At 41.4% G+C, this 14,811-nt stretch overlaps 1 protein-coding gene across 3 annotated transcripts in view; it reads right to left on the bottom strand.

The window, feature by feature from the left end:
• The window catches only part of gabbr1b (gamma-aminobutyric acid (GABA) B receptor, 1b), a 133,589-nt gene that overhangs the window by 43,408 nt on the left and 75,370 nt on the right, over positions 1-14,811 (bottom strand). For 2 of the 3 annotated variants that reach the window (XM_086279783.1, XM_086279785.1), the window contains exons 10-15: positions 11,926-12,076; positions 11,190-11,322; positions 8,120-8,236; positions 2,389-2,499; positions 1,876-1,969; positions 1,517-1,644 (exon numbers count right to left, since the gene is read on the bottom strand). In XM_086279783.1, the coding sequence (XP_086135909.1) occupies positions 1,517-1,644; positions 1,876-1,969; positions 2,389-2,499; positions 8,120-8,236; positions 11,190-11,322; positions 11,926-12,076 (734 nt within the window). The remainder of the gene's footprint in view (positions 1-1,516; positions 1,645-1,875; positions 1,970-2,388; positions 2,500-8,119; positions 8,237-11,189; positions 11,323-11,925; positions 12,077-14,811) is intronic. The other variant, XM_086279784.1, reaches the window with a different exon arrangement.

Here is a 14,811-nt window from a genome sequence, read left to right on the forward strand (position 1 = left end):
TATCAGGTCTGATACGATTAAAAAATCGATCATCGACCTACGGCCTAGAGCGTCCTGGTGCCACGTGCACTTATGGACACTCTTATGTTTGAACAAGGTGTTCATTATGGCCAAACTGTGATTAGCACAGAAGTCCAATAACAAAGCACCGCTCGAGTTCAGATCAGGGAGGCCGTTCCTCCCAATCACGCCCCTCCAGGTCTCGCGGTTGTTACCCACGTGACCATTGAAGTCTCCCAGCAGGACAACAGAGTCTCCAGGTGGGGCACCTTCCAGCACCCCCCCCCCCCCCCCCCCCCCCAGGGACTCTAAGAAGGCTGGGTACTCCGAACTGCCACTTGGCGCATAAGCGCAGATGACAGTCAGGACCCGTTCCCCGACCCTAAGGCGCAGGGAACAAACCCTCTCGTCCACCGGGAAAAACCCCAACGTACCGGTAGCAAGCCGAGGAGATATTAGAATACCCACCCCAGCCCGCCGCCTCTCACCAGGGGCAACTCCAGACTGAGACAGAGTCCAGCCCCTCTCCAGGAGACTGATTCCAGAGCCCAAGCCATGCATAGAGGTGAGCCCGGCTATATCTAGCCGGTACCTCTCAACCTCACGCACTAACTCAGGCTCCTTCCCCACCAGAGAGGTGACATTCCATGTCCCTATTGCCAGTCTTGGCAGCTGGGGGTCGTCCGCCAGGGCCTCCGCTCCTGGCCGCCACCTGGCACGCAATGCACCCAACCCCTATGGCGCCTCCTGCGGGTGGTGGGCCTGCGGGAGGATGGGCCCATGTCTCCTCTTCGGGCTGTTCCCGGCCGGGCCCCATGGACTAAGGCCCGGCCACCAGACGCTCGCCCTCGGGCACCCTCCCCGGGCCTGGCTCCAGGGCGGGGCCCCGGTAACCCTATCCCGGGCAGGGTAAACTGTTCCCTCGATGTTCTTTTCATAAGGGTCTTTCAATACCCATCCCTATTTTTCAGTCTATATGAAGTTCTAAAGATGGCTCCAGAAATTAGTGATTTGTATTGTCAATTAAGTCGTAGTGACAAAACAATATGACTACAAGAGAAGATTGATAGGGAGGTAACTTGCTATATTTTGACCTTTTCCTTTTATCAGGTTGTCTTCCTCATATTTCTTTAGATAGCTCTTACTTTGGCCTTTCTTCACTAAAGGCCAACTTTAGCTAAGCTGCGTGGGACTTTGGGAAGATTAGTTTTATTTTGTGCTTGCAGGTGATTGCTTAAACATCTGTCTTTGATTGTAGGCTAACTTCAACTAATCAGATTAATGAGCCATAGGACATGGGGCCTGTAAAAATAAAAAATAAACCACACCGTGAGGGGTTTTGAATGCTAGCAAGCAGTTAGTGTAGCTAAGTGCTGTGTAGTAACTATTTTTGCCCTCTGAAAAGATATTGCCAGCAAAAACCACCTCCAGGGAGTTGCCACACACACACACACACACACACACACACACACACACACACACACACACACACACACACACACCACTTTAAACTTACGGCAACATTATAGATGGCCATGCCCACAGCACGATGATCATTGATTTTCTCTGTAGAGATGGACTTGGTCTCATAGGCGAGGAAGATGCCAAGCAGCAGTAGTAAGCCTTTATAACCATATACCACACCTGCAGATTAATTCGATAATAGCAGTGAGGAGCAATTCAGCTTGTATTTGCTGTTTTGGAATAGGTAATATATGAAACAGATCCAGTATATGGGTCAGTTTTACTATAAGGACTGCAGTTCTGACTGTCTTTTAACTTGGTTGAAATGCACTGCAAGTGCAAGCAACAATTTTGATAAAAAGAAAATTTGAGAGAAATAGTGAAGGCACGTTGAGCTAGTGTTCTGCTCACCAAGCCAGGTGTTCATCTTTTCTGAGTTGCAGTGCTCCAGTAAGGGCTGGATCAAAACATCAAGATCCCCCTTGGGAGCTTCTCTGGTAAATTTCTGCTCCAATAAAAACACAAGAAAAAGAAAAACAGGTAAACACAATAAACACACAGGTCAAGAACCTCACCAGCTACAAATTCAACAGCCTAGGATTGTGTAATGTTCTAAAAGCCTAAATGTTTGACTGGAAATGAATGTTTGTTTTAGTTAATGAATGTTTGTCTCGCAAGATTTACATGGCTCATGAAGATTTACTCATTAAAGTGCTCCCTTTTTAGTGCATGACAATTTGAAACATTACCATTGGTCTCAATCAAGGTAGCACTATGTTGTATAAAACAAATTTGCAAGGAAAGAAAAGACGTACGAGTCTTATGAAAACAAAGAAAACAAATGTTTACAACTAAAGCAAAGTTATCTACATGGGTACTCACAAAAAACTGTTACAACTAAACCAAAAATGAAAATGCTCATACCTCCACTGTGATGTGCAAAGGATCAACAATCTGCCAGATCATGAGGGACAGGATGTCGATGCCAAGCAGAACGCCAACAGTCGCATAGAGTTTCCATGGTTCCAGGTGCTGCTGGGAAAGAGAGTAGTGGTGATCACTAAAGCAGGATGATGAGGGATCAGAAAAACACATAAATCCTCTCTTTTTGATTTTGTGAGAGAGGGATTTATGAAGCCATAAGTAGACTAGACCAAACTGGATGTGAAAACAATAATCCATCATTAACTGAGGCCAATTCAATCTAGGCAAGGCAAGGCAAGGCAAGTTTATTTGTATAGCACAATTCAACAACAAGGTGATTCAAAGTGCTTTACAGAGACATTAGAAACAAGAACAAATAAAAAGCATGATTTAAAATTGATTAAAACAAGCAAATAAACTAACTAATTAACAAACAAACAAACAAACAAACAAACAAACAAACAAACAAAACAGTATATAAAATCAAAACAGATAAAATCAGAACAGTAGATAAAATCAGTAGTTAAATGTAAGTTTTGAAATTTAAGCTTAAAGTGTGGATTTGGTGCTTTATTCAAATGCAGCTGAGAACAGGTGAGTCTTCAACCTGGATTTAAATAAACTGAGTGTTTCAGCTGATCTGAGGCTTTCTGGGAGTTTGTTCCAGATATAAGGAGCATAAAAGCTGAATGCAGCTTCTCCGTGTCTGGTTCTGACTCTGGGAACTGATAAAAGACCGGATCCAGATGACCTGAGGGATCTGGATGGTTCATACTGGGTCAGGAGGTCATTGATGTATTTTGGTCCTAAACCATTCAGAGCTTTATAGGCCAGCATCAGAACTTTAAAGTCTATCCTCTGACGGACAGGCAGCCAGTGTAAGGACCTCAGAGCTGGACTGATGTGGTCCATTTTTTTGGTCTTAGTGAGGACTCGAGCAGCAGAGTTCTGAATGAGCTGTAGTTGTCTGACTGATTTTTTAGGTAGACCTGTAAAGATGCTGTTACAGTAATCAAGCCTACTAAAGATGAATGCATGGACTAGTTTTTCCAGGTCCTGTTGAGACATCAGATCTTTTATCCTTGATATATTCTTGAGGTGATAGTAAGCTGACTTTGTAATTGTCTTAATGTGTTTTTCTAAGTTTAGGTCTGCATCCATCACTACACCCAAATTTCTCGCCTGGTTTGTGGTTTTTAGATGTATAGATTGAAGTTCTCTGGGACCTGTAATCGTTTTTCTTTGGCGCCAAAGACTATTACCTCAGTTTTGTTTTTGTTTAGCTGGAGAAAATTGTGGCACAACCAGTCATTGATTTCCTCAATGCATTTACCAAGAGCCTGTACAGGGCCTCGGTCTCCTGGTGACATTGTGATATATATTTGTGTGTCATCTGCATAGCTGTGATAGTTTATTTTGTTGTTGTTTATAATCTGTGCCAGTGGGAGCATGTAGATGTTAAACAGAAAGGGTCCCAAGATGGAACCTTGGGGAACTCCACATGTGATACTTGTCTGCTCAGATGTGAAGTTACCTATTGATACAAAGTATTTCCTGTTTTCTACGTATGTTTTGAACCAGTTTAGTACAGTTCCTGAAAGACCTGTCCAGTTCTCCAGTCGTTTGAGTAATATGTTGTGGTCAACTGTATCAAATGCTGCACTGAGATCCAGTAAAACTAGGACTGACATTTTTCCACTGTCTGTATTCAGACATATGTCATTAAACACTTTGGTCAGAGCGGTTTCAGTGCTGTGGTTCTGTCTAAAACCTGACTGGAAGGCATCATAGCAATTATTCTGTTTTAAGAAGTAACTGAGCTGTTGAGAAACTGCTTTTTCAATGATCTTACTTAAAAACGGGAGATTTGAGATCGGCCTGTAGTTGTTCATTTGTGTCTTGTCAAGATTGTCCTTTTTCAGTATAGGTTTGATTACAGCAGTTTTTAGTGGTTCTGGAAACACACCTGATAATAAAGAAAAGTTGACGATCTGTAACAGGTCTGACTCTAAAGTCTTTGAGACCTTTTTGAAAAAACTTGTTGGCAGGACATCTAAACAGCAGGAGGAGGAGTTCAGTTTACCTAAGATGTCCTCCAGGTCTTTGCTGTTAATAGGTTGAAACTGTTTCATGGTGTTTAAACAGTTTTTTGGTGGACACAGTACATATCCTGGATCTGCTGTTGATGTACCAATTGCTTGTCTAATTTTTTGGATTTTTTCAGTGAAGAATTTGGCAAAGTCATTGCAGGCCATGGTCGAATGAAGTTCAGCTGCCACTGACACAGGAGGGTTTGTTAGCCTGTCAGCTGTAGAAAATAAGACCCGAGCATTATGGCTGTTTTTAGTGATGATGTCAGAGAAGTAGGACCTCCTTGCATTCCTCAGTTGTAAATTATAATTGTGAAGTTTCTCTTTATAGATGTCATAATGAACCTGGAGGTTTGTTTTTCTCCATCTGCGCTCAGCTTTCCTACACTCTCTTTTTTCTTTTTTCACCAGTGTGGAGTTTCTCCATGGAGACTTTTTCCTTCCAGAGATAACCTTCACCTTAATGGGAGCAATAGTGTCCATTACATTTAACATGTTAGCATTGAAGCTATTGACGAGCTCATTGACTGACCCTCTGGGCAGGTCAGGTGTTAATGGGAAGACCTGGTTAAAAATTGCACTACTGTGTTCAGTTATACACCGTTTTGTGATCACTGTTGTTGATATATTTGTGTGGGCTGAGATTTTACTTTCAAAGAAAACACAGTAATGATCAGACAGGCCCACATCAGACACAGTAACCTTTGAAATGCTCAGGCCTTTGGAGATCAGTAGGTCAAGAGTGTGTCCTCTATTATGTGTGGCCTCTGTTACATGCTGAGTCAGCCCAAAGTTGCCCAGAGTGTTACTCAGGTCTTTAGTCCCTTTGTCCTGAGGGTTGTCCACATGAATGTTAAAATCCCCAGCAATAATTACACAGTCAAAATCAACACAGATCACAGACAGCAGTTCACTGAGGTCATTAAAAAAGTCTGTGCAGTATTTGGGAGGCCTGTAAACATTAAGAAACACAACTTTGGATGGGGCCTTCAGCTGTAAAGCCACATATTCAAAAGACTGAAAACTTCCAGGAGATAGCTGCTTACATTGAAATGATTCATTAAATAAGACAGCAACCCCTCCTCCTCTCCTGCTCGCCCTGACCTCACTGATAAAACTGTAGTTAGGAGGGGTCGTCTCGATGAGAACAGCTCCACTGTTACTTTGGTCCAACCAAGTTTCAGTTAAAAACATAAAATCAAGGCTGTGCTCAGTGATTAAATCATTAATTAAAAATGTTTTCCCAGCTAGAGATCTAATGTTTAATAAAGCCAACTTAAGTGTTTTAGAGGTATTACTTGTCCCCTCGTGTTTGGGAGCAGTCTGTGGCACACAAGGTATGTTTACTATGTTTAAAGATCTTTTAGAGTGCAGCTCTCTGTGTTTTGACCAGGCCACATGTCTCCTGTCACCTAAAAGTACAGAAATTTTAAAGCCTTCTAGTAAACAGGGTCCCAGCTTCTCCTGGGAAAAGTCATCACTGCCATAATCCTCACAGCCCGGACCCTTCACACATCACGCATCAGACTGCGGAGACAGGGCATGAAGAGGAACTAAGGGGGGCGAGGCTGGGCAATGTGACTTCTACCCTCTAAGCACTTAGTCATGGCAGGGGAAGAGACAAAGGGACCATACTGATGATACTCTTTTTCTTTGTTTTACATTTAGAGCTGTTGAGCTGCCACTACTTGAAATATTATTTACACTTTCTATTAACTTAAAATAGACTCTCACATTTCCATGTATTTCTACAGAATCTAATACAAGCATGTTTGTTTATTAGACGGCAATTGCCAGTGGCCTTCCAGTGTAGAGCATAGTGCAGCTAACTTCTCAGATTAACTCTCCAGGAAATTGAATGCACCACTCCATTAAACCATCCCTAAATCCGTTCAATGGAAACGGATTGTGGTAGTAAGTGTCTGTCCCAGAATTCGTGTCCTATAACCAAATTAACTGTTTTTTGAATAAACCAAGATTGCTCAACCTAACCTTAGTCTTGGATGCGATTTTCTCTCATATAAATGTGATGCTATGAGACAGACCATTTTAAAAACAACAAAAAACAAAACAAAAACAAACAAACAGAATCATGGATGCATTTGGCAGGTCATGCTTATTGGTTTCTCTTCTCCTCGCTGTCTCCTGCCTGCCTGGGCAGAGCTCATTATTGGGCTCCCGCCTTTGGCCCACACACCTGCTCTGATTGCCACTTCCTGCTGCTTATTAGTCCTGTCTCCTTGGCCACTATTTGAGGCCGTGAGCGTCTCATAGCAGAGCTGTTGAACAACCTGAGTTTGTGCAGCCCCATCTTAATCTAATTTTTGGTCGCTGTGTATTTGTGGCTTGTATTAATACTCGTTTCTGTATATAGAAAACGGACCAGGACCAGTTTGTGAACCTTGTTCCTAGATCCCTGAGTGCGGCAGTGTGAGCTGGAGCGTAAGAGGCGAAAGTGTGAGTGGCAGAAGAGGAGTGTGTGTGAGCGGAGGAAGTGTGGACATGAGATTGCTGAAGGAGATGTGTGGATTCCCTTTCCCTCATCCCTCGGAGCCTTGGACCCTCCATCCCATCCCACACCTTGTATATATTCTGAACCTTGGTGAAAATTGTAAATAAACTCGTGAACTCTTGTTTTCAGAGCTGTGTCTGCGCCTGAGTCTGTTCGGTCCATTGTGACATTTTCATTAGAAAATAAAGTTTCATTTTATGAAAAGGTCAAGAAAAGGATGGTATTAATATATATATTTTAAATTAACTGAAGAATAAATCTTGTTCTTTATGTCTACTATGTGTAAGTTATGTTTAGGGTTTCTTCTTCCTATTTCTAAGATTAACTAGTTAAACTTTACTTTGTCTGCAACTACATCCATACTGGGATTTCAGGGGTCTGTACACTATTAATGGGAAAAAAAACAAGCCCAGAATCCTTTCCCTAATCTCTGTTTCTACTATAGTCACAGTATGTGTGTTATTTAAAAGTCACACTTTTAAATAACACACAATATTTTCTCTTTAATAACTGAGCAGCAATATAATGTTAAACACACTTATTATTTCAACCTTTATTTGGGGGGGGGGGGGGGGGGGGGTAATGGTAATGTTAATGGTAATTAGTCCCATGGAAACATTGCTAGCTTACTTCTTCCACACTATTATTTCAATTCCTGCAGTCAGAATCGCTTTGCTTTCTTTGCCTTGGCAATGCAGACTTTTCCACTTTCTCAGCTTAAACTGGAGACAAATATGTTTCCAGAGATATAGAGATTTAGAGAAGTGGTGTGACGGTATGCAGACAATATAACGATTGCAGGAAGGGAACATGTGCTTGTGGACTTGCAATGAATCTGATTAACTAAAAAGACATATGGTGGTTAAGAACAAATTTAGGTGGTGTTATGAGTCTGACAGTTTTACCCTGAATGTTTCCATGCGCAAATGAGTAAATCTTGTGCAAATTGTGCGGTTACAGCCAAGATTTGTGGTCAACAGGCAGCTTCCCATTTGACTTTACAGTAGAACACTGGAATGCTCTTAGTATTGTACAAGTGTATTTAGTTTTTCAACAAACTGCATAAAGTCCCATAATTCAAATTCAAAGAGCTGTCAAATGTAAAGTTTCAACTCCCTGTCTCATTTACCTTCTTCTTATCCTTCTTTTCATCCTTCTTTGTGAAGACAGTGTGAACCCACCAGATCTTGGTGAACATGCTGCCATATGCAAGACTGAAACCCAGGCCAAGCAGCCACAGGCGAAACTAGTGGAGAAGAAGAGACATGAAAGGTTTTAAGATTACATTGATTAATATATCAAGTAGATGAATCAAATAAGCTCTTCAGTCATTCTTCATCATTAAGCCCTGTTTGAGTTTGAAATGACAAAAACCCTCTGTGAGGCTGTCAATCCTGTACACAACCCTCTGTGATAGAGCAGTGGTGACCTGCCTGCTATGGGCAGAATAAGTCAGACAACTGACATCACAAGGAAGAGTAAAAGTTTAAGTCAAAGTCTCATCAGGGAGGAAGGAGTAACAATGTTTTACTATAGGATAATATCTGTTTTTCATTCCACTTAAAGAAATCTGAAATAGTTTGAAGACTTCAAAATACAGAACAATTAGTTGCTTTATCTTTTTGTCCCGTTGATACAGAATTTGTCAAGGCCAATTCATTTATACAACAACCAGCCAAGTAGGGCTGGGCTATATCATACCGTTCACGGTAATACCGGTGTAATTTTGGGCAACGATAGGAAAATGAAATATCGCGATAGAATATGGGTAAAACACACAAGAGCAGTGCCTTTGTTTACATACGCACATGGCGGCGACGCAGAATCAGGAGAGCGAAAGTGGATCGTTAAATGAAACGGATGAAGCAGAACTGGTTTGTAAAAATGCTGCAACTTCAGTGGTGTGGAACTGGTTTAGCCTTTGTCCGTCAGATACACAACAAAGCACTATTTTTGGTAGAGCATGCTAGCGGGCCGTCGTTATTACTGTGTTGTTTGGAAAATACGGCATACTTAAAATCGATCCTTTGATTTTTCTGAAACTCGACAGAGCCCCTTATAATCCCATGTGCCTTATGTATGAATTCTGGTTGTGTTTACTGACCTGGAAACTATTTTATGTACACGGCGCTTGAAAATCTGTCAAATGTTTTAGTACGACTTTGCTGAGCTATGAAGCCGCACCGCTTGATGGATTGTCGGAGCATCATGGCTATCGTAGGCGGAGCCTCGCGGAGTGATACGTACTGTGCTTCAACATAATGTTACCGTATTGTGTGTGTATAACCTCTTTTTAAGTTTTGTGGATATTTTACATGGTTATGCTGAGGATATGTCGGCCAGTTTCCACTGGAAATGCCTTTTGGTTAAACTGTCAGCGAGGAATTTGCATTTGCACTGTTACATTTTATATAACTTTAATGCACATAAAAAACAGCTGCTTGTTTAAGTGAAAATACATTGATGGGTTTTTTTGCACTAATAAAGTTGAGGAATTGTAAAGTAATTTTTCTAGTGCCAATTATATCGTCAGTTATATCATTATCGCAAATTTTCAAATGTATATCGTGATAAATATTTTTGGTCATATCGCCCTGCTCTACTTCCAAGTCTAACTGGTGTCATGATCTGGGTATGCTATTTTTTTTCTGTTCCTCTCTCACTTCTTATGAGAATCTTTCACTTTTTAGGTGGAGTTCTGGGTTCCTAGGGTCAACCTATTGGCCGAATCCTTCTGCTTGAGTTGTCCTCCCACCTGCTCTGAATAACCTCATCAAGCCCTGGATGGTACAGGAGGGCACCACCATATTGTCTTAGCCGTCATAGTTGTGTCTCTCCTAGCTACTTCTGCTTCAGTTTCCCATTGACAAACTTACTGTTACTCTGTCTGCCTTCTGATTAGGGGTGGGCGATATAAACGATATACGATAGAAACGATATAAATTTGGCCAACAATAGAGATTTTGACTATATCGCTCCATCGCGATAGCGCATGTTGATGATGTCATCAAGCTGCGCCTGTTTGGTCGAAGCATCGCAGCGGTTACAACCATTATCATCTGCAAATTATGCCAGTCGACAGTCATAGCAAAGAGATGAAGCACTTTAGAAATATGGGAAAGCCAAAAACTGCGCTTCCTCCACTTCCGTAACATTGATTCATTAATGTTGAATTCTCTTGCAGCTGCTCTATTCCCATGTTGTTGCAGTATATTAATAACTAACCTTGTATTGTGGATGAATAATCTCAGTTGTTCTCCTGACTGACGTTTGGCCCGTGTATAGCATCCTGCTATGCGATTGCATTTGTCCCTGACCACCAGAATCCCTCACGTTAACTTTTATCGAGTGGAAAAAAAATTGGCGTTCATCCTCCAGCTTCACTGTGCTAATGTTATGCTAACATAGCTGTGTCGCTAGCAATCACGTAGCACAACATTATATACCAGGTAGTCGAACTTCAGTAACCCTGCAAACGCCACTGCTGTTTAGTTTTCTGTCTTCATTTATATTGGAAGTGGTAGCAGAGCTGTACGTTTTAATTAGTTTCAGAAATCTCTCAGTCAGAACATGGTATGTCATGTTTCGGTGGAAACTAGCGAGCTAACTTCCTGTTAACTTCTAACTCCATTTTTAAGTCTCAGTGTTCGTTTGACTTTGGGACTTGAAGCGGAAGGAGTTTTGGACCCAGATTACTCCGCGAAGCTCCTCACTACGGCAGCCGTAATGCTCTGACAATCCATCAAGCAGTGCGGCTTACCAAAGTTGTATTAGAACATTTTTTAACAGATTTTAACAGATTGGTTCGAGGTCAGTAAGCACAACCAAAATTCATACATAAGGCACACTCTCGATTTTTGAGAAAATTAAAGGATTTTAAGTGTGGAAAATACGTTATACAGAAGAAAATAATATATCGCGATATATATCGTTACCGCACATGCTTCAAATTATCCCGTGATATGGATTTTAGGCCATATCGCCCAGCCCTACTTCTGATTGTCAGCCTATGCCTTACCATGCTAACCTGCTCTGCTCCACTCCTGCTGTCCTGTGTTATCCACCTGCCACTCATTTTCTGAATTTTGTAGTTGCCGTTCAGTAAAGAACGATAATTCTAATTAGCACTAGGAAATTAATCATCAGTGTTAAAAGTCTTTAGCTAAATCATTGTGTTAGATGCAACTTTAAAAGTGTACCTGGCAGATGATAGGAAACTGCTTCCTGTGGACATGAAGGCCATCAATACCCAGAGGAAAGACAGCAGCCAGAGACATCATGCAGCCTACTGCTGTCATGTTGTTAAGGTAGGGCTGAGAGTTCTGAATGTACCTGGAGCAACAGCACCAACAGTTATTTTAAAGAAGCAAGTAGAAACATAGTGTATGTATTGGGATGATTACTTTTAAAATGCATTTCACCACAAACCAAAGAATGCATGGCCTTCAGTGGAATTTGTGATGTATTCCACTAGAATACTCATAGTCAATAAAAAGTGAACCCTCTGGTGCTTTGAGCAGTAACGAAACCTCATAAAGGTTTGAACTAAATGCTGACACAGACAGCGAAAATGATTCTTTGCAACACAATGCACACTGTCTCCAATGATGTTACCCTTTCTATGACTACTTGTAGAGTACTTATAGAATATTCTATGATATGACATTTAATTTGTGTCATATCATAGAATATTAACAAAAGATTTAGCTGATTTATTTTTACTGCAGCTCAAAACAAAGTAACTCTCAGTCAGTCCTTGTTTACTTGTTTCAAATGACTCAAAAAGCTTTCTAAATGTTTTGGTTCTTCCTCAGCATCACCATTTCTGCATAGCTCTTGCGTGGGTAGTATCTCGCCTCTTGCATAACAAAAAATGTATTTGCTCTATTGTTTATATAATTAGTACAAAGTGAAAGTAGAGTTGAGTTTTTGTACCTGACGTTGCTGTTGTAAATATTGAAAGTGAGGCAGACAATTCCCAGAAGGATTCCCAACCCAGCAAAGACAGACACAGACACAAAGAGCTTCTGAGACAGGTAGCGAAACTCTTCAATGACCACTGTCTGGTCTGCAGGAGGTCCAGAGCCTAACAGACACACAAAACATGAAGGTTAAGAACACTTTAGGCAACAAAGGACATGAGCAAGTGGGATCAAGGGGAAACTAATTAGCAGAGCAGAAATGCTAAATGCATGCCAGTGTTTGGTCTCCTGTCAGTTTAGTGTCTAGCAAAGCCCATCCTCCAAGAGCCATTAATGTTAGTAGTGAGTCACACACAGCCACATAATATGTGGCCCCATTGGCAAGGTTAATTTACCATTCACATTGCAACCAGCACTAATAGGTACAGAAATGCAGCTCTGGACTAAATGTCTGGATTATTTTTTTATTAACTGATTTCCACGTTGTTCATGAGTCCTTTCCCAGATTTGCAAAGTAACATTATGAATCCAATTCACCTGATTTGGTCCAAATCACAGTAACAAAAGATGCACTGGAAAGGTAATAACAAGACAACCCCTCGAAAACAGAATAGTTTTTTCACATGTTACTAGTTAGTATAGTAGAATGTTATTAGAAAAATATAACAACAGCAAATAAGGACTGTTTGCACCTTATGGCTACAAGTCACAAGAATAGGCTGGTTTTAAATGACAACTGGCAATGATAAAGCATTGTTGGAAAGTTTTGTTTGACTCGGACCTAATATTTAGCATGAAGGGGTTTTTTTGGCTTTCAGGACTTTCAAAGGTTCAGAGTACCCCTGCTATCAGCTGCAGCCAGGGAATCGCTACTGGAAACAGATTTATTGAAATTGTCAGACGTAGGTAGACTTATCAGCAACTGAAAAGTTAACCAACCCGGTGGAGACCTCCAGAGATACATATAAATATACATTTTTAATTGTAGTTATTGTCACAGTCCTGAGTTTTGACCTATTGTTTTGAGTTTGTTTGGGCATTTTGTATTACGTGTTTTGCATTGTTTGGTCTTGTTCATGTTTTAGGGAATTAGGGGATTATTATGTTCAGTTTTGAGAGCCCTGGTGCTAGTTCTTAGTTCTTTGAGTTTTGTTCCGTTTCATGTTCTGTTTGTCCCACTCTCTTTCTGTGTCCGTGTGTCTGTGTTTCTGTGTCTGTCCCGTTCTCTCTCCCTGTGTCCCTCATGCTCGTTTTGTGTCCCTCGCTCTCTACTCTCTACTCTGGATCAATGATTCCACACTGCTCATTGGAAGCACCTGCTGCACCGGCTCCAAAGATGTTCCTTCTTCGAGGTGGAAACGGGGTTCTCATTGTCAGCAATCCTTTCCTCAGCAAGAGACAGTTTTTCTGCCTGAGCCTGCGTCAGCTTTGTTTCTGAGCTGGTTAACTAAAGAACCATTTTTTCTGTCCCTAAGTTGGCTAGTTCTTCTCTGCCAGTACAGACAAGGAATATGAACTATGGACTGTGGCCAGGATGTGGTCCCTGGTTCAGCTGCAGGGGAGAGGTGGAAGAGTGAGCTCAAGAGGCGGTGCCAGGCAGGTGAGTGGACAGGTTGTGGTGATGCGCTGACAAGCTCTCTACTGTTTTAGTGACGCTGGAGTGGAGAGGAAGGAGGCTTCAGACGTGTGCTGGGGAGGAGCAGTAGTGGGACATGCATGTTTGTCAAACCTGTGGAAATACACTGCTGTGTGGCAAAAAGGAATAAAGAGACATTCCGTGCACACTGTGTGTGTGGGGTCTGGTCTTTCCACAAGCTGGAAGTCTTCCACAAGTCTTTCCACATGCCTTCAAGCTGGGCAATAAACAAATGTGTGAAAAAGTGTAATATTATTCAACTGTAACCACTGTTGCTACCATGATATTACTTGCATATTAAGGGGTTTTTACTTTGGTAATTGAGTGGTAATAACTTACTTGCTTCTTAAGACTTAGTGACTACACCCTGATATGATGTAAGAATGCAATCAAACTGTTAACAAAGTGTGATTTTTAGGACACAAAATCCTAACATTAGCTGGTGTAATGCTAGCTCTCATAGCATGTCTATTCTGGTGACAATAAATAACTGCAACATCATCAGGAATAAATAGGTATGTTTATGTGTTTCTGTGTGTTCGAGTTTTGACTTGAGTTCACGAGATGAGGCTTGCGGTGAGGAGGATGAGGATGACATTTTATTAAGGTGCTGCTGGTGTTGTGTCTTTCCTTTGCGTTTTTTGTTTTCATATTTTTTTGGTTAAAACAGACATTTCACATCAGGGCCTATAATATCTTTTCTCTTCCACCTTTGGTGATATTTGCATGGGGCGATCTCTTGTCACATAAGTAAAATGCAATTAGTCAAAACAGAGATGTCGCTCGCTGACACTGTATTCAAATATAGCTACTGTGTTTGTGTGTGTGTGTGTGTGTGTATATACACTTTAAGAAACTGTCTGCCACATTAGCATTTTACATTGTAAGCACTGCTTCATTTTAGCTCTGTTTTCGTGTTAAAGTTTTAGGAAGCATTTTTCACCCTCTGTGCAATGCCTTGTAAATACACATTCTGCAGTAAAAAGACTAAACTGTAGGGAGCCAGGATCATAACTCATAAAGACTGTGCACTGTGCAAGTGAGTGGGTGTGTTTGCTGAAGGGAGATAATCTACCTGTGTGTGTGTGTGTGTGTGTGTGTGTGTGTGTGTGTGTGTGTGTGTGTGTGTGTGTGTGTGTGTGTGTGTGTCCTTTGGGAAATGTGTTCTCCTACATTAAGACCTCTCCCTGCCCCTTGATGGTAGAATCAGGATAGTATGTTACCATGACAATTGGCTCCATAACGGTTACAATTACATTATGT

The sequence above is a fragment of the Aulonocara sp. 'chitande type north' Nkhata Bay genome, linkage group LG22 (assembly GCF_057382095.1).
Source record: "Aulonocara sp. 'chitande type north' Nkhata Bay isolate Kocher_YH1m ecotype deep benthic linkage group LG22, A_spYH_male_GT1.1, whole genome shotgun sequence".
NCBI classification, from domain to species: domain Eukaryota; kingdom Metazoa; phylum Chordata; class Actinopteri; order Cichliformes; family Cichlidae; genus Aulonocara; species Aulonocara sp. 'chitande type north' Nkhata Bay.